This window comes from Rhinoderma darwinii, chromosome 7 (assembly GCF_050947455.1).
Source record: "Rhinoderma darwinii isolate aRhiDar2 chromosome 7, aRhiDar2.hap1, whole genome shotgun sequence".
Taxonomy (NCBI): Eukaryota; Metazoa; Chordata; class Amphibia; order Anura; family Rhinodermatidae; genus Rhinoderma; species Rhinoderma darwinii.
This window is the reverse complement of record NC_134693.1, coordinates 139960406-139979103: the sequence shown is the minus strand read 5'-3', so window position 1 is coordinate 139979103 and position 18698 is coordinate 139960406. Positions and strand designations below refer to the sequence as shown.

At 40.6% G+C, this 18698-nt stretch overlaps 1 protein-coding gene across 7 annotated transcripts in view; it reads right to left on the bottom strand.

Annotated features, from left to right (window-relative positions):
- RAD18 (RAD18 E3 ubiquitin protein ligase) overlaps positions 1 to 18698 on the bottom strand; it is a 187668-nt gene that overhangs the window by 108839 nt on the left and 60131 nt on the right. For all 7 annotated transcript variants that reach the window (XM_075831856.1, XM_075831859.1, XM_075831860.1 and 4 more), the window contains exons 7-9: positions 12400 to 12584; positions 3945 to 4015; positions 1216 to 1276 (exon numbers count right to left, since the gene is read on the bottom strand). In XM_075831856.1, the coding sequence (XP_075687971.1) occupies positions 1216 to 1276; positions 3945 to 4015; positions 12400 to 12584 (317 nt within the window). The remainder of the gene's footprint in view (positions 1 to 1215; positions 1277 to 3944; positions 4016 to 12399; positions 12585 to 18698) is intronic.

Here is an 18698-nt window from a genome sequence, read left to right as displayed (position 1 = left end):
GTTCAGAATGAACAATGTGTATCAACATATTCCCAGATGTAACATTTAAAAGGAAAACTATACATCTTTAACAAACCCTCAGCTGTGAGTAGCGTTAGGTCTGTTCCTATTCACTGGGAGCAAGCACAGATCTAAAAAAGTGAGAGGAATTGAAGCACAAATGGTGAGTTTACTAAGACAGGCGTTCCATACACAAGTTAAAAATTAAAGTGAGCTGGATTACAATGCACCAAATCTATTAAGAGACGAACGAACGCCTCTTAATAAATTTGGTACATTTTTTGGCGCCAGAAATTTAACTTTACGCTTACTATGAGCTGCATGATGTCAGCACCCAGCGAACCTGGGTGGGTGGGGGGGGGGGGGCTGAGTGGCACCACCTACGTGGGGGGCTGAGGGGCAACACCTACGAGGGGGGCTGAGCGGCAACACCTACGAGGGGGGCTGAGCGGCACCACCTACGAGGGGGGCTGAGCGGCACCACCTACGAGGGGGGCTGAGCGGCACCACCTACGAGGGGGGCTGAGCGGCACCACCTACGAGGGGGGCTGAGCGGCACCACCTACGAGGGGGGCTGAGCGGCACCACCTACGAGGGGGGCTGAGCGGCACCACCTACGAGGGGGGCTGAGTGGCACCACCTACGAGGGGGGCTGAGTGGCACTACCTACAGGGGACACTGTGGCACTACCTACAGGGGGCACTAAATATATGGGGGCACAAACTGGGGGCCTAACTTTTATATCAGGGCACAAACTGCCGTTTCCTGCCACCGTGAGTTCCCCCACAAAGGGGCCCACTAAGTCTCTTTTACACATATAAACATGGTGCTGGCCCTGCAAACATGGTGTGCGCTGAAATTTGAGGCTTTTCGCCACCACTTTAGGCGTAAATCGATTAATAAATGCTCCCCAAAGTTTTTTTTAGAAAGTTACAAATACTTCCGGTCCCAGCATGCTGGAGGTTGGGAGTAATGGATCGGCAGGTAAATAATATACTGCATTTATAACTTTTTTATATTCATGTAGTTTAGGGAGGACTCGGGAGGAAGCCTCAGTAGGCGACTGTGTTCTGCTGATGGAGGAGTTTTTCTCTAACGTTGGTCCCGGTGATGACGGTCATGGAGGGCAGATACTGACAGATGTCACGTTTCATTTACTCACAGACCAATGATTATGGAAGGTGCACAGCGGTGGAAACAAAGAATATCACTCACTGTAATCCTGGTGAATCTCATCTATTTGCTCTTCACTCTGCTCCTTGGTGAATGTCATGCCCTATGAGAACGGAGAGGAAAGAAGAAACGATGAAACTCAAAAAAAACTAATCATAGGGATAGGAAGAAAACAAAAACAAATGACTTCATTTTCAAGACCCTAAAGATATAAGATGTAGCTTAAAGAGCAATCCCCTCAAATCCCTGTAAATATACACATAAGCGTGTCCTGCATTCATCCTCATCTGTCAGGCCAAATCTACTCCGTTCGGCAGTGATGTCCCTTATTGCTCCATAAGTAGGGACTCTAGGAATGTTGTGTGATAACCATTATGGCCGCCATTACTGCTTCCACAGAGGTCATCACCCAGCTTTCCCAGAAACAGATAAAAAGCTGAATGGAATTGTGGGTTTGTTCACACGACTTATTTTCAGGCTGATTTTGATGCAGAAAAGCCTCATATTACACTGTATAACACACGTGAAATAAGCCTGCAAACAGTTTCCTATTGATTTCAATGAGAAACACACTGTGCTGTTCACATGCGGCTTAGGGAATGTTCACACACAGAGTTTGAAAAAGTATTTCGGGGTGTAAACGCCTTGAAATACGCATGAGAAAAACGGTAGCTGAACGTCTACAAACATCGAAAAACGACATTATGTTCAGACGGGGCGTAATTTTCAGCCATCTTTAATTGTGCGTGTGAACGTAGAATTATTTTTATGCTGTTGAAGACAAAAAACGCCTTGTAAAAAGAAGCCTCGTCAAAAGAAGAAGTCGCATGTCAATTTGTGGCGTTTTTGGAGATCATTTTTATTGCCACTATGAAAAACACCTTAAAAAAAAGCCTCAAAAGCAGCTTAATTTTCAGCTTAAAAAAAACACCCTGAAATCAGAGGCGTTTTTCCGTTCGTTGAATACAGCTCCGTAATTTTCTGCCACTTCTTTTTGTACGTGTGAACATCAACTATAGTAGAGGATTTGTCCCAAGGACCAATATTTACTGGAAACATAATTTTGGGGAAAATGTTTTTTATACACATAAAATAACATATCTGTAATGTTGATCTCTACGAAAGAGTTGGCCACTAGGGGCACTGTTCACAGCTACTATATAATGTTACGGCACATTTTCCCTGAGATGAGCCGGATTCCCCTATACAATCTGCCAGCACATAGAATACTATGGGGGAAATAACTCACTGATTCACCCAAGGTCTCATACACAAGACAAAGTCCGTACAATGTCCCTACACGTGGCGCCATAAAGTGCCTTCAAGGGTAAAGCTCCATAATACGACATTTGCTGGAGCATGGCACGAAGCCTTCTGAAATGGGAAGCAAACAGAGGTACAGTACATGTCTGTAGACCTCTATAGGTGCCGTATTATAGATCTAGAATATTAACGTTACCTAATGTATCCGATTAACAGTTGAATAGTAAATTCTACAAGATCATTCCAAAAATCTGCCACATTCAGGACTAGCAGAATGTTGACTACTGGACTTTTCTACTGACCAATCAAAATTCTGGAACATGAGACTGGAGGACTGCACTTATTATTATGTCATTCCTTCAGTAAAAAGGGCAAAGTTAAAAAACATGTCAACCCCCGTCTGCTCATATCCCAGGATGCTCATTTTTGGGGTACAAAAATAAATTGTTAAGGCTTAAACTGAGGCGAGAGGAGGGATTGTGGGAAAATCATGTCCCGAAGCCTTTTATTAAATGTCACAATGTGTGTGTTGTATTATCCCGAACTCTGATGTCATCCTGACTCGTCTGGTCCATCATAGCGGTTTGTTAATTGACAACCCAGTAAAGGTCACATCAAAGAAAATGCAGCTCGGCGTCGTCTCTATCCAGGCGTGTACGGGCCGGGCTCAGAGGAAGAGTGTGGCCGCTCTATGCTGCTCTGAGAGGATGGGGTTAAGTTACATCAATTTTGTACAGTTGTATTGTACGGAAAACTTGCAGAACCACAGAGAACAGGGACGATCTCCTCATATTGTGTAAAGGGAAGTGTCAGATAGATAGATAGATATGAGATAGATAGATATGAGATAGATAGATAGATAGATAGATAGATAGATAGATAGATAGATAGATAGATAGATAGATAGATAGATAGATAGATAGATAGATAGATAGATAGATATGAGATAGATATGAGATAGATAGATAGATATGAGATAGATAGATATGAGATAGATAGATATGAGATAGATAGATATGATATGAGATAGATAGATATGAGATAGATAGATAGATATGAGATAGATAGATAGATATGAGATAGATAGATAGATAGATATGAGATAGATAGATAGATAGATAGATAGATAGATAGATAGATAGATAGATAGATAGATAGATAGATAGATAGATAGATAGATAGATAGATAGATAGATAGATAGATAGAAGATAGATAGATAGATATGAGATAGATAGATAGATAGATAGATAGATAGATAGATAGATAGATAGATAGATAGATAGATAGATAGATAGATAGATAGATAGATATGAGATAGATATGAGATAGATAGATAGATAGATAGATAGATAGATAGATAGATAGATAGATAGATAGATAGATAGATAGATAGATAGATAGATAGATAGATTATAAAGGACTTTACTGTATTTGAAAGTAAATGAGAGGTATTGGAGGAATAATATGGCTGGAGACAACACGTGCGGCCGCCGTCTCTTATACTCACACTTTCTTGCTTTGCCTCCAGAGCTGAGCGAATCTTCTCATTTTTCTCGATTTCACTAACTATTTCGGCAGCTACAAAACAAATAAAATGCGTTAGGAAAAGTGCAGCGAGAGCACAAAAAGCATTAAAAAGGTGTAAGCAGCGTGTCCGAGTCACACACCATACAGCAGCGCAGTCTATTATACAGTGAGCCGCCGGCGCCTTCATTGTCTGCACTGGAAAAGTCTAATACATGTAATGAAGGGTTTTTTATTCAATTAATTAACAAAAACTAGAAAGACAATGTCAGAATTTAGTAACTATATCTGGAAGCCGGGTGACGATACATGTGGGCACCATAGCCGCTCTCCTGTCGGTTGTCACCCGGCTTTCCCAGAACGATTTAGGAAGAAAACCAATATATGTACATTTTTTTTTAAAATATATCCTTAGTTTTCGCAGATACTTGAATTTCAAAGTTGTCTCGTTATGAGACAATATGGGATTTAGAAGACGCGTCAGAGCAGATTTGCCATTCGGGTGCCTGGGAAAGATGGATGGCAGCAGTCGTCGGAGCTGTAATGGAGGTCATTTTGTTTTGGTAGAGACCGAACTTTCTAATACTCCTAAAATAGAATCCAGTGTAAGTGCTATATGTAAGAATATAACGGTCCATCCAGGAGTAAAGATTCCTTCTTTGTCCTTTTATGTTGGATTCTGCAGCCTAAGGCCAAATGCACATAATGCGTATTGCCTGCGGATTTGCGGCGCAGATTTTCTGGCGGCTAATCCACAACGTTATACAGTACCAGCAAAGTCAATGAGAATCTAATCTATACCTTGCAGATTTTTTCCGCACGTAATCTGAAGCATGTCAATTTAATATGCGTTTCGGTCTCAGAATTGTATCCGACAAGATTATTTAAAAAAAACACACCAAAATCCGCAGCATAAAATCCGTAACCGGTTTTCGCGTTAAAATGCACTTAAAAAATGCATTAAAAACGCACCATTAGGTGTGGATTTTACTTGCGGAATTAACAGCGTTTATCTGCTGTTGTGATGCAGATTTTCTGTACCAAATGACAATGTGCGCACGAAGCCTAAGACTCGGCTGAAGATCATTTCCCACAATGTCCTGGGCAGCCTGAGCTGCAGTAACTGAGCTGAGAGAAGGAAGCGGAGCCCGAATCCCATTATCCCAAATAGAAAACATCTGCAAACGTATCTCTCGGAATGCTACAACCTGACTCGTCCCAATCAGAACTATCTCAGCCCGCAAATCTATAAAATGATTTACAATTATTACTTTCCAAAGAACACAAGTAACTTACTGACGTTATTAGAGGGAAAGAAGAAGAAAAAAAGTCCCCCGGAAAAACTGCAGCCCATAAAATGGGCAATAGAGATGAAGAGGACACAATGTTCTGCAACAACTGGCCACACATTCACCACATTTAGAGGGTAAATGATTAGACCTCATGCGCACGTGTACGACATCCGAGGTAAACGGAGCTACAATAGGGTCCAATACATTTTTAAAGTTTCCGTACTGCGGCTCCATACAGAACTTTACGAAGTTTTAATATGGCGGGTGCATGAGGCAAGTCCACGTTTTCATGAGGTTTTGTTTTTGTTTTTTTTACTTGTGGGGCCTTAATTGAAAGGTGTAATTGAAAACCTTAAGGAGCCCGTAAATGTATTGATTTTGACGCAAATTGCTGCGGTTTTGATCTGCCCAGCTTGTGCCATTGAAGCTTCAATGTAAGATGCAGGGGCAAAAACTGCATCACATAAAAAACAGTAAAATATGAAACATTATAATAAAGAATAGTATACTGTATACCATATTGGTGTATATATTGTACATAGGGGGCAGTATTATAGTAGTTATATTCGTGTATATAGGAGCAGTATTATAGTAGTTATATTCTTGTATATAGGGGCAGTATTATAGTAGTTATATTCTTGTATATAGGGGGCAGTATTATAGTAGTTATATTCTTGTATATAGGAGGCAGTATTATAGTAGTTATATTCTTGTATATAGGAGCAGTATTATAGTAGTTATATTCTTGTAGTTATATTCTTGTATATAGGGGCAGTATTATAGTAGTTATATTCTTGTATATAGGGGCAGTATTATAGTAGTTATATTCTTGTATATAGGGGCAGTATTATAGTAGTTATATTCTTGTATATAGGGGGCAGTATTATAGTAGTTATATTCTTGTATATAGGGGCAGTATTATAGTAGTTATATTCTTGTATATAGGGGGCAGTATTATAGTAGTTATATTCTTGTATATAGGGGGCAGTATTATAGTAGTTATATTCTTGTATATAGGAGCAGTATTATAGTAGTTATATTCTTGTATATAGGGGACAGTATTATAGTAGTTATATTCTTGTATATAGGGGGCAGTATTATAGTAGTTATATTCTTGTATATAAGGGTAGTATTATAGTAGTTATATTCTTGTATATAGGGGCAGTATTATAGTAGTTATATTCTTGTATATAGGAGCAGTATTATAGTAGTTATATTCTTGTATATAGGGGCAGTATTATAGTAGTTCTATTCTTGTATATAGGGGCAGTATTATAGTAGTTATATTCTTGTATATAGGAGCAGTATTATAGTAGTTATATTCTTGTATATAGGGGCAGTATTATAGTAGTTATATTCTTGTATATAGGAGCAGTATTATAGTAGTTATATTCTTGTATATAGGGGGCAGTATTATAGTAGTTATATTCTTGTATATAGGGGTAGTATTATAGTAGTTATATTCTTGTATATAGGGGCAGTATTATAGTAGTTATATTCTTGTATATAGGAGCAGTATTATAGTAGTTATATTCTTGTATATAGGGGCAGTATTATAGTAGTTCTATTCTTGTATATAGGGGGCAGTATTATAGTAGTTATATTCTTGTATATAGGAGCAGTATTATAGTAGTTATATTCTTGTATATATAGGAGCAGTATTATAGTAGTTATATTCTTGTATATAGGGGCAGTATTATAGTAGTTATATTCTTGTATATAGGGGCAGTATTATAGTAGTTATATTCTTGTATATAGGAGCAGTATTATAGTAGTTATATTCTTGTATATAGGGGTAGTATTATAGTAGTTATATTCTTGTATATAGGGGGCAGTATTATAGTAGTTATATTCTTGTATATAGGGGGCAGTATTATAGTAGTTATATTCTTGTATATAGGAGCAGTATTATAGTAGTTATATTCTTGTATATAGGAGCAGTATTATAGTAGTTATATTCTTGTATATAGGGGCAGTATTATAGTAGTTATATTCTTGTATATAGGGAGCAGTATTATAGTAGTTATATTCTTGTATATAGGGGCAGTATTATAGTAGTTATATTCTTGTATATAGGGGCAGTATTATAGTAGTTATATTCTTGTATATAGGGAGCAGTATGATAGTAGTTATATTCTTGTATATAGGGGCAGTATTATAGTCGTTATTCTTGTATATAGGAGCAGTATTATAGTAGTTATATTCTTGTATATAGGAGCAGTATTATAGTAGTTATATTCTTGTATATAGGGGGCAGTATTATAGTAGTTCTATTCTTGTATATAGGGGCAGTATTATAGTAGTTACATTCTTGTCCATAGGGGACAGAGTTCCACCAAACGATCAAGCTTCTGCCCGTTGATGTCATATACAAGATGCAATATAACAAGTCGTTCAGCCCACTGCTGGTGCTTTTTATACTTCTCTGTCTATCTTGTAGGACGTATGACAAACTCCTTTAATCCACTTACACTGATATTTTGGAGCAGAGCGATTGCAATTTTATTGGATGTGACTAAAAAGATTAAGCTAAACACACGGCCAAACGTTTTGTTTTCTTCCAGCCTAAATACATTACTACTGTGCTTGCATAATAAAATGCTTTTCCTAAGCAGTAACACAATAATCTACAGTAATAATTCGCCGTCGGCTTCCCGCAGGATCACATCTACATAAAAATTCCTTACAACAAGTTCTACAAGAAGATCAGTGTGAGGTATTAAAAAGTTCTGTACAAATGGCCAACAGTCATAGATCTTAAGCCACCCAGCAAAAGACCCATGAGATTAAGGAGACACCACAGGGATTAGTACAGCCGATAAAGGTGACCCTTAATTGCTTATAGTAGCAATGGACCCTGGGTATATTTCTCTAGAAAATGATCTGTCAAAGCTATTTATCCAATGAAATTACAGTACAGTATAGGGGAGGTATCCACTCATATCAGTTCTTGTCTCCAAGAGCTCACAATCTAATTTCTCCTTATGGACAAATTATTTTATAAGAAGCCAAATAACCTAATCAGTGTGTTTTGGGAGCGTAGGGTGAAACCCACAAGAACATGAGGAGAAGAGACTGTTCCAATCACCAAGTCACCACCTGAAAGACTGATGCTTAACTTGCCGACAGTGGTGACCCATTATTCTGCTGGTGGAGACACTGTGTACATACATTACATTACTTATCCTGTACTGATACTGAGTTACATCCTGTATTATACTCCAGAGCTGCACTCACTATTCTGCTGGTGGAGTCACTGTGTACATACATTACATTACTTATCCTGTACTGATCCTGAGTTACATCCTGTATTATACTCCAGAGCTGCACTCACTATTCTGCTGGTGGAGTCACTGTGTACATACATTACATTACTTATCCTGTACTGATACTGAGTTACATCCTGTATTGATCCTGAGTTACATCCTGTATTATACTCCAGAGCTGCACTCACTATTCTGCTGGTGGAGTCACTGTGTACATACATTACATTACTTATCCTGTACTGATCCTGAGTTACATCCTGTATTATACTCCAGAGCTGCACTCACTATTCTGCTGGTGGAGTCACTGTGTACATATATTACATTACTTATCCTGTACTCATCCTGAGTTATATCCTGTATTATACTCCAGAGCTGCACTCACTATTCTGCTGGTGGAGTCACTGTGTACATACATTACATTACTTATCCTGTACTGATCCTGAGTTACATCCTGTATTATACTCCAGAGCTGCACTCACTATTCTGCTGGTGGAGTCACTGTGTACATACATTACTTATCCTGTACTGATCCTGAGTTACATCCTGTATTATACTCCAGAGCTGCACTCACTATTCTGCTGGTGGAGTCACTGTGTACATACATTACTTATCCTGTACTGATCCTGAGTTATATCCTGTATTATACTGCAGAGCTGCACTCACTATTCTGCTGGGGGAGTCACTGTGTACATACATTACTTATCCTGAGCTACAGTCTGTTTTATAAACCAGAGCTGAACTCACAATTCTGTAGGCTTCAGGAGATGAAATCTCCCAGCCCTGTATTGCAAGGCATTACCAAAATGCATTATTAAAGGATTATTCGAACAACACAAATTGATGGCATATTGTGAGGATGCGCCATGACTGTGACCGGAAGGGGTCCGACACCCTGGACCCCCACTGATCCTGAGAATGAAGGTGCCTTTTCAGTTTTTCCATGTACAGCGGAACCCCCGGCCACCTGCTATGCAGGGAACGTGCTGCAGTTCCCTTAATAGGCGGTAGCTGGGGGTGCGGATGTGCAGAGGAAAAATTTAAGGGGATGAAGCACTAAACAAAAAAAAAGCACTGCGGCCACTTAGTTCTCAGGATCAAAGGAGACCTGGCACTTCGACCGCCACCGATTGCAAAGTAATGTCATATCCTAGTCACATGCCAACACTGTGTGATAGTCATTAGCCTTTAACTATTTGCTGCCTGATGCTTCCACTAGGGAGCGATTTGTATACAACTGTATATGACTCCTACTTTTCTGAAAAGAAGCTGCATAAGAATCGTCCCCTAGTGGTGGCAGCAAAAAACAAAACCGCTTTATAAAATATTTAAAGCGCCAAACTATTTATCTCTGGTCACCGACACATTGCAACAACCAAATGTGTTACGTCTCCTCTATATGTATAGCATATGCAGATAAATCTCAATATATAAAGCATACGCAAATGAACAACCACCCCCCCCCCCCCACCTCATATAATTTCTATTATTTATAGGCAAAAAAAATAATGGAAAAATAATAATGGAATCTAAATGTACGACCGCGCTCTAAACGAGCAACAAAAAAAACAGCTCGGGGCAGCAGCGTGAAGTGTTTATTTCTTCTAACTTGGGCTGTCGATAACCGAACACGCAGATGCATGAAAAGCCAAAATAAAAACAAAGTATCACGGAGAGGCTGAAAACAGGAATATTGATATTTACAGAAATGTATATTATTATTTCATATTTAGAGCTACAGGGTGTGTTTTTTCAACTATTTTTTATTGCTTCAATGTATCTCAATTAAAAAACGATGCAGCATTGCATACATTGTACAGAGCTCATATGCAGACCTGTGTCTCTATGGTAACAGACTACAAGCAAGCCCTGTGTAGTCAGATCCTGAAGACGTGTTACTCCATTACTTCTGCCTCCTCTTCTACTGTCTGTAGGTTATCAAAAACTGGGAACAGAGGGAGTGTTGTGCATAAGAGCTGTATACACCAAACTAAAGGAGACTTTTAATTAGAACCAAGTTTATCCCTTATTATACATTTAGATTAATTGTGGCTGTAAAACAATTAATTGAAAAAGACGGACATATACCCCTGAACTCCATATAAAAAATAACGGATAAAAATTATAAATAATTTCTGGATGTTTTAAGCAACAAGAACGCCTCTTCTTCTCACTGATGAAGTCATCAATAATAGGAATTCCGAGTAAAATTAAATAAAAAGACATTTCAACCCGGTCTTCTAGGTTAGGAAGGACCACGAAATACAGACATGGGAATATCTGCTGAGAGGCGACGAGGCTATGGATGGGTGCGGACACCACTCTGTCCCCCTTTGGGGAGAACCAACCAGTGCTGGGTTCCTGTTCACAGGCTGCACATCAGAAGTCCTACAGACTGGAAATATTGTAGAAAATAACCCAGAGCTATAGATCAAAGATATTATTGAGACGCGAAAGCCAGAGGAATAAAAAATAACAGTCCAAAATCAGATTAGGACACGGCTGTTTATGAAAATGCTTCTCCGCTGCGGTATCTTGCAATGTAGCCTCTAGTCCTTGGATGTGAATAAATACATTTGTGAGGATGCCCCATAATAGGATGGTGAAACCAGGAAAGATATTGCTGACGGATGATAGATAAAGTAGCTCGTCTATTTTCTGGTGGTGAAAGAGATAATGGACCCGTTCTAAATATCAAGCATAAAACTCCACTTTTAACACTCAAGCTTAAAGAGGCTGTCACCACATTATAAGTGCCCTGTCTCCTACATAATCTGATCAGCGCTGTAATATAGATAACAACAGTGGTCTTCTGGGCGTTGTGAATAGAAGTGTATGACGCTGACAAATCAGCATCATACACTTCTCATCGTTCCCACCCAGCTTCTTTCACTGCAGACACACAGCGTGACGTCACCCACAGGTCCTTCAACCTTGGTGTCGGAAGAGAGAAGACACATCAGCTCCAGGCGTCAGAGAGTACAGTTGAATCTGCAACAGCATCACCATGTGCAGGTAAGCATAGCAAACTCCCTAGAGACGAGCATATTACCCTCTCGGACGACTGGAGCCCATGTATCTTCTCTGTCCGACGCCAAGGTTGAAGGACCTGTGGATGACGTCACGCTGTGTGTCTGCAGTGAAAGAAACTGGGTGGGAACGATGAGAAGTGTATGATGCCGATTTGTCAGCGTCACACACTTCTATCCACAACGCCCAGTTGGTAAAAACACAATACACGCCCAGTTGGAAATATGAGAAAACACGCCCAGTTGGAAATGAGAAAACACTCCCAGTTGTCCATTGAAAAGCTCATTTGCATAAATATAAAATTGCTCATAACTTGGCCAAAAATGATCGTTTTAAAAAAAAAAAAAAAAACTTTGCAGTTTTCTACATTGCAGCGCCGATCACATTCAATAGGAGATAGGGGTTTCATAATCTGGTGACAGCGCCTCTTTAAATCGCAAATTGGAAGTTATCTAAGTAAATCGGTCATCATTGTTATCAAAATAACCCCAATATCCTGCAAAATGCACTGAACATTGACAATTTCTGCCACTTAGGAAGGCCTAAATTACAGATTCGGATCAGCTTCTGCCATGCTTCCTCTTACACAGTGACCACGGCATGCAGGAAACGTATACTTTATATTAGAGCGCCCTCGTCCACAAAGCCCTGGAGAATCATTTAGGAGAGGGGTTCAGGTGCACACAGGGATGTATTTGTACGTCGTGGTCATATGGAGCTTTTCCCGTGATTCTGCGGTTCTGTTCTCCCTCCTCAGCCGTAATCAGGGAAATCGGTCTGTGTGCAATTCTCTCTGGGTCTGGGGTTCATATACTTATTGGTAGAAGCTAAAATACATAAAAGATGTCTGTACCTGATTTGGGACTTAAGGAGTCGCATTGTGCGTTATACATGTGCACAAACTCCTGGTGCCTCCTGATCATCAGCTGCTTGGATCCCTGAGTGGACAGTCCGATCTCCTTCAGCCTCTTTCTTAGGTCGCGCTCTGACAGAAGATTGTACACAACTTTAGCCATAGGTTTCCGCTTTTGAACTGAACTGAAAAAAGAAAGCAGCTTTTAATGTTTATATAGACAGCACAGCAGTGTGTGTGTGCTTTATGGCAGTGGAAATAAACGGGAGTCAATTGACACAAATGCATAGATTATTAGTCTCCAAAAAGTGAAGCCCCCTCCCCAAAAATAACAGGGAGTAACAGGGCATACAGAGCCTTATTTGTGTGTATAGTGAGATTACCCTGCCAGCAGAACATTAACGCTGTTAACTGCCTCGCTATCTATTGATGATATGACTCTGCTCACATGTCCCAGTCTATACAGCAAAGCTGACAAATGAGAAGCAAAAAACAGGAACTATCCGCTGGTTGTGCCTTTTCTACTGTCAAGTGTGAGAACGGCAATATTTCAAGATTTTAATATATGTGGATAATCAAATTAAAAACTCCAAGAATTTTTTAAACCAATAAAAAGCTATTTTAAATAAACTTTTAATTTTCTTATTCCACATTCCCTTTAAAGATGAAAAAAGAAAATACCTCGAGCTGCATCCTCGTGTGAAGTTCTTTATCTACAGCCGCTTTCAGATTTCTACAGACCCTAAATGGCATATTCACCTAGATCCCAGCCCCCATGCTCCTCTTCTAATGCTCTGCCTAAGCTTTCTACAGGGGGGGGGGGATGTGTGGCACTACCGACAGGGGGCTGTGTGGCACTACCTACCAGGGGGCTGTGCGGCACTACCTACAGAAAAAAAATCTCCTGCTCTTTACATGCACTTCGTGTGAGAAGGAGAGAGCGAGCGGCAGAAAACACGGCCATCACTCAGATCACATCCAAGTGACAGACGTGTTTAACACGACCCATAGAGTTCTACGTGAACCATGTGGCAGTGAGAACAGCCCAAATTAGGGCTTGTTGCATTTTTTTGAGGGCCCGGTAAAAAGGGCCGTAAAATAAATAAAAATAAATAATAAATAAAAAATCTGCGAAGTCGGATTCAATAAATGCAAAAACTTCTGCTCTGGTTCTCCACATCTTTCTCAGCTAGATCTGCAGCCACGTTACAGCCTCAATATCATCCAGTCTGTGATTGTCCTGCCACCTATATGGTCCCTCAAAAAAAATTCTCTATCTTCGAGTGACTGCCGGCTGTGGAGACGACGCAAATTTCGCATGCGGTGTTCCTGCTATTTCGTTGCCAGTCGCAGTCATTTTGCAGACTGTGTGTTTGCTTTTTAGAAGTTTAAATCAAGACTGGCTGCTAAAACAGGACATTTCTTTAAAGAAAATTATTCACATTAGCCATTTCCTACACAGATGAGAACGACTAATGGCCGCCATTACACTAACCCTATGGTTGGTCCCCTCGCTATCCCCAGACTGGCATATAAATGTGTATCGTTATAGGTACAGTCACACTTCATTCTCCCTCTCCTGCTGCTCTGCCAGTGTCGTTCTTTATTGTAGTCGGAACATTTTACTTATGAACCAGGCAGATCAGGATGAACACGGCTGTAGGTCCCATCCAATAAAGGTTCAGAGTATTTTCTTGCACGGTTTCACAGGATGGAATTAAAAAGGATATTATGATGTAACATTATTTCTATATAAAAGGTTATATTATACACTATTGTAATCCATGGTTGCAATCTCCGTTACCGCATAGCGCAAAGTTCTGTCAAGTTGTCAGGGAATTGGTGGGCGGACGACTGCCTTAATGTGTGTAGATTATAGGTATACACTAATGACCCGATTTTTTTTTCCCCAGAAACAGCGCAACGTCTGTCCATGAGCCGTTTCAGGTATTGCAGCTCAGACCCATGTTCTTGTAAGTAAAATGGAATAATATGGGCATATGGACATCATTAACGGCCGTCCATGCTTTGGGACCCCCCCATCCCCCTCTTCTAGCCAAGGAGGAGAGATGCTAACCATGTCTTATATGGTCAGCATGTAACACTACATTTCATTGTATGGTGGCCCTCAGTGATAACAGCTGATCGACAGAGGTGTTCAGATCATGCGGTGATCAGCCCATAGCCCATTTGGCTTCAATTTAAAATACAAGTTTGTCTTCATCAAACAACCCGCTTAGTTTTCTATATTAAGCCTCGACCATGTGTCAGTCTTGCCGTTTTAGGGGTTCTAAATCCTGTATGATTCTAAACAAAGATATTTAGTCAAAAAATAAGTCAGGTTTAATATAAATCTTGTTTCTATTGTGCAATACTTTGAATGCAGCCAGCAGTGTAAAGAATGGAGGCCTTCATTCTGGTTGTCATGGTTACGTCCAGGGTCCTTTCTATATGTCTGCATGTAAATCCACTTTTCTCTTTTCGAATCTGTACTAAATTTAAGCCCATACGCAGACGTTATTTTATATGAGTAATGTTTAATAGATGCAGCCATAGTAAGTAGAACGAATACTCCATTCTTTACACTGCAGGCTGCATTTGGATAACTGGAGAAAGTGACTAAACAGATTTATCTATAAAAGGCGGCTTAGGACTCCTTTAAAAATAAAGCTGGAAAGATGGCCGGGGAAAAAAGAAAAATAATATGTGCTTGGCAGCGCCGCTTAATAAAACGTAGAAAGTGAGAGAAGACATTTTGGCACCCAAATACATTTTCCTCAAAACGCATCCCCCGGCCACAAAGTGATCCGACAGAGGAATCATCCTAAAATGAATGATGCAGAAAAGTAAAAGTGACTTACGCCGATCTGAGCGGCGAGTCCGTCAGAAATAGCATTATAATGCAGGGTACATGCTGGAAATAGAGACGCCGCCAACATTCACGTCCAACCGCAAGAATACATTATATCTAAAAGAGAACATTCAAGAGAATCCGTCACAGAAGGAATCCTGCAGCTTCTACCTCCACGGCAGATCGAAAGGGTTTATCCGCACAGTTGCAGCATGGTTTAGTGACGAGAATCATGTTTTATGTCTACTATGCATTCATCCTAAGGCGGCCATACCAGCATCGATCCCACAGCTATTCCTCTCTACTCAACCATCGCCAAGTGAAGGGACGCTCCCCCAGGAAGAAAAAAAAAATCTGGCGTGCTAAAAACCAACATGCCAGATCCTGCTTCAATTTCTTAGTGCGTGACCATTAACCTTCAGTGATTTGCTCACTTTTTGTGAATTACTTTTTTTAAATTGATATTTTGATGCTTGACCGAATGTATTCCTGTGGCCGTGATTGTCCCAGTTACTAGCCAAGTAGTAGCCCCTGCCTAGCCATGACCAGGTACAGGAGCTGGGGAAAGGCCATAGGAATACAATGAACCATGCAACTTTTTCTACATAATTTTTGGGCTGAAACCGATGGTGACAATAATTTCTTTGAGGAGGGGGGTGGTCATGGGATTGGAAAAAGCTACAAAAATAATCTGTGTGCGTAGTCCGAGCCTTGCAGGTAATTCTAACACCCCTGCCATGTGTTTGCAGCCAGGCTTCCTACAGGCTGGCACGCTGGCATGTAACTTCAGTTTGCACAGCGTGATAGATGAAATTTGATTATCCACTGAGAGGAGCAGGAAAAATACGAGGGTTGCAATCTTAGACTGGTGATCTCAGGGTGTGACGTCTGCAAACCAGTGTCATTCAAAGCGGAGTTCCATTTTTTTAAGGTTGCCGGATATAATAATCTGCATAGAATGGTGAATAACGTTGCTTTGCTTATGTTGAATGGTTATTGAGTTACATTATTTCTCGATGCATTCAGAATTCTGATGGTATCCACCGCGTCGCCCGTTACAATCGTACCAGCCTAGATGACAACCCATAAAGCTCTGCGGTATTGCAATGTGAGAAACGCAAATTTGTTTTTTTACATCAGTCTACTATACAATACATACATATAATACAATGCAAAATATGATCTGTACAGACACTGAACCAGCAGGAGGTGGAAAGGAGATATAAAGTTGAAGCTCGCAGGATGTTTCCAATTGTTTACAACTCTTCCTGGTTGTAAACTGGAAAATTCTCATGACTACTGAAGTCCCAGGTTCTGTAGCTCAGACCCAAAAAGTGTGGTATGTCAGGTAACGTTACCTCCAGAAGCGGTTTAATGTCTGATAGAATAAAGCTGCCCAGAGGCTCAGGACTAATTATTCAACCGCTACAGACTCCATAAGATATGAATTCCATGTGTGCACCTAATTATATGTGAGGCAGATACATCACAACATTGTATTCTGTAGAAACTTCCGTGGCAAAAGTAATGTCAGCCTAATGGGTGCGACACGAGGGCTTGTCCACACGTAACAGAATTGCTGCATAGCAGCGGAAAACCGTAGCAGCAAAGTGGGTGAGATTTAAAGTGTAGCTAAACGTTTGACAAACTTCTGACATGTCATAGTGACCTGTCAGAAGTTTGGGTTGGTGGGGTCCGAGCACTGAGACCCCCACCAATCGCTAGAACGAAGCAGCTGAAGGTCTCGTGTGAGCGCTCAGCAACTTCGTGTCTGTTTGGCTTTTTCCAAAAATCAATGTATCGAAGTGTGGGCTCATAGACTTTCTATTGAGTCCGTACGCCGATACATTTATTTCCGGAAAAAGGCGAACAAACACGAAGCGGCCGAGAGCTGAAGGTCTCGTGTGAGCCGCTTCGTTTCTGTTCGGCTTTTTCCGGAAAGACGATATATCAGAGTACTGGCTCATAGACATTCTATTGAGTCCGCAAACGATACATTTATTTCCGGAAAAAGCTGAACAGACACGAAGCGGCCCAGCGCTCACACGAGACCTTCAGCTGCTTCGTTCTAGCGATGGGTGGGGGTCTCAGTGCTCAGACCCCCACCAACCCAAACTTCTGACATGTCACTATGACATGTCAGAAGTTTGTAAAACGTTTAGCTACAATTTAACAAACGTCATCCACCTGCGGTGCGTAATTTTTTTTCCGCGGCAAGTCAATTATTGCGGCGGGAGGCGGACTGATTTCCTGCGTTTTCTCCCCATACAAAGCAATGAGGAACAACAATTCTGCAGCAAACTACAATGTACTGCGGAAACGCTGCAGAATTTCTTACAGGGGGTGAAAATGTCATCACAGGAAGAAGAAATATCCCCATCACAGCCCTTGAAAAAATGCATCAAAATCTGCACTATTTTAAGGGTTCCGTCATTTTGATGGAATCAATACTGTAGTCGACTGCGCTATTGATTCTGTCAAAACAATGGAACACTTACAAAACGACGACAAACGGAAACCATTTGCACCGGATCCGTCACCATTGAAATCACCAGTGATGCAAACAGAAGCCTATGGTTTCCGTTTCTTACAGGAAAGCACCGACGGAACCCAGGAACGGAGCCCCGATGCAGATGTGACTGACGCCTTAATAAAACGTGGTGCAACTGGTTCTGCCTGCCGATACTCCTATAGTAATTCTTACAATTAGGAATACGTAAGATATAAGCGACATAAGCACACCCTGCGCCGTCTGCTCGGCAGAAATGTGCCATCTTGTGATTGTATTACGTGCAGCGTCAGAAAATGTCAATGACTGCTGAAACAATGGCGCCTGACACTTCTACAATGTCAATATTGGTCCTGTTAGACTTGGAGGAAATTGAACAAGCACTGGAGTATCTGCATTTATATGACCGCTCAGCCTAGTGCCACGGAAAGCGAACAGATATTAGCAGCACAATGAATGCATGCAAAGTATCCGAGACACCAGCACTTAGGCACTGCAAATATTCCGATTCATTTTGGATATTTAATCAACACATTGCTCCAAGGTAACCGCTGATAATAATGGCAGAGAGAGCAGTGGAGGGAGGAGGCAGAATGGGCTTTACAATTACATTTCAGAAACATTTATTCCTTTTTCAAAGTTTAAAAGGTGCGCTAATGGATTATCGGACAGAAAGCGACAGAAGTAGATGAAGCAGCGCCACCTGCAGCACAATGGATGTCACTGCGCTTAACCTGTTTAAAGCTGTAAAGAAATAATTCAAGAAATTATGGAGCGTTGAAGCTTCTTTAGGTCCAGCTTATACTAGGAGAGGATATAAAATGAAGAAAAAGTCTTCTTAAGTTCTTCCCCTCTCACTTTAGGTTACTGCTTTTTGCTTTAAACACACAGATGCATTAAAGGCTATGTACACCTTTGAAAATGTTTAATAAAAATGTC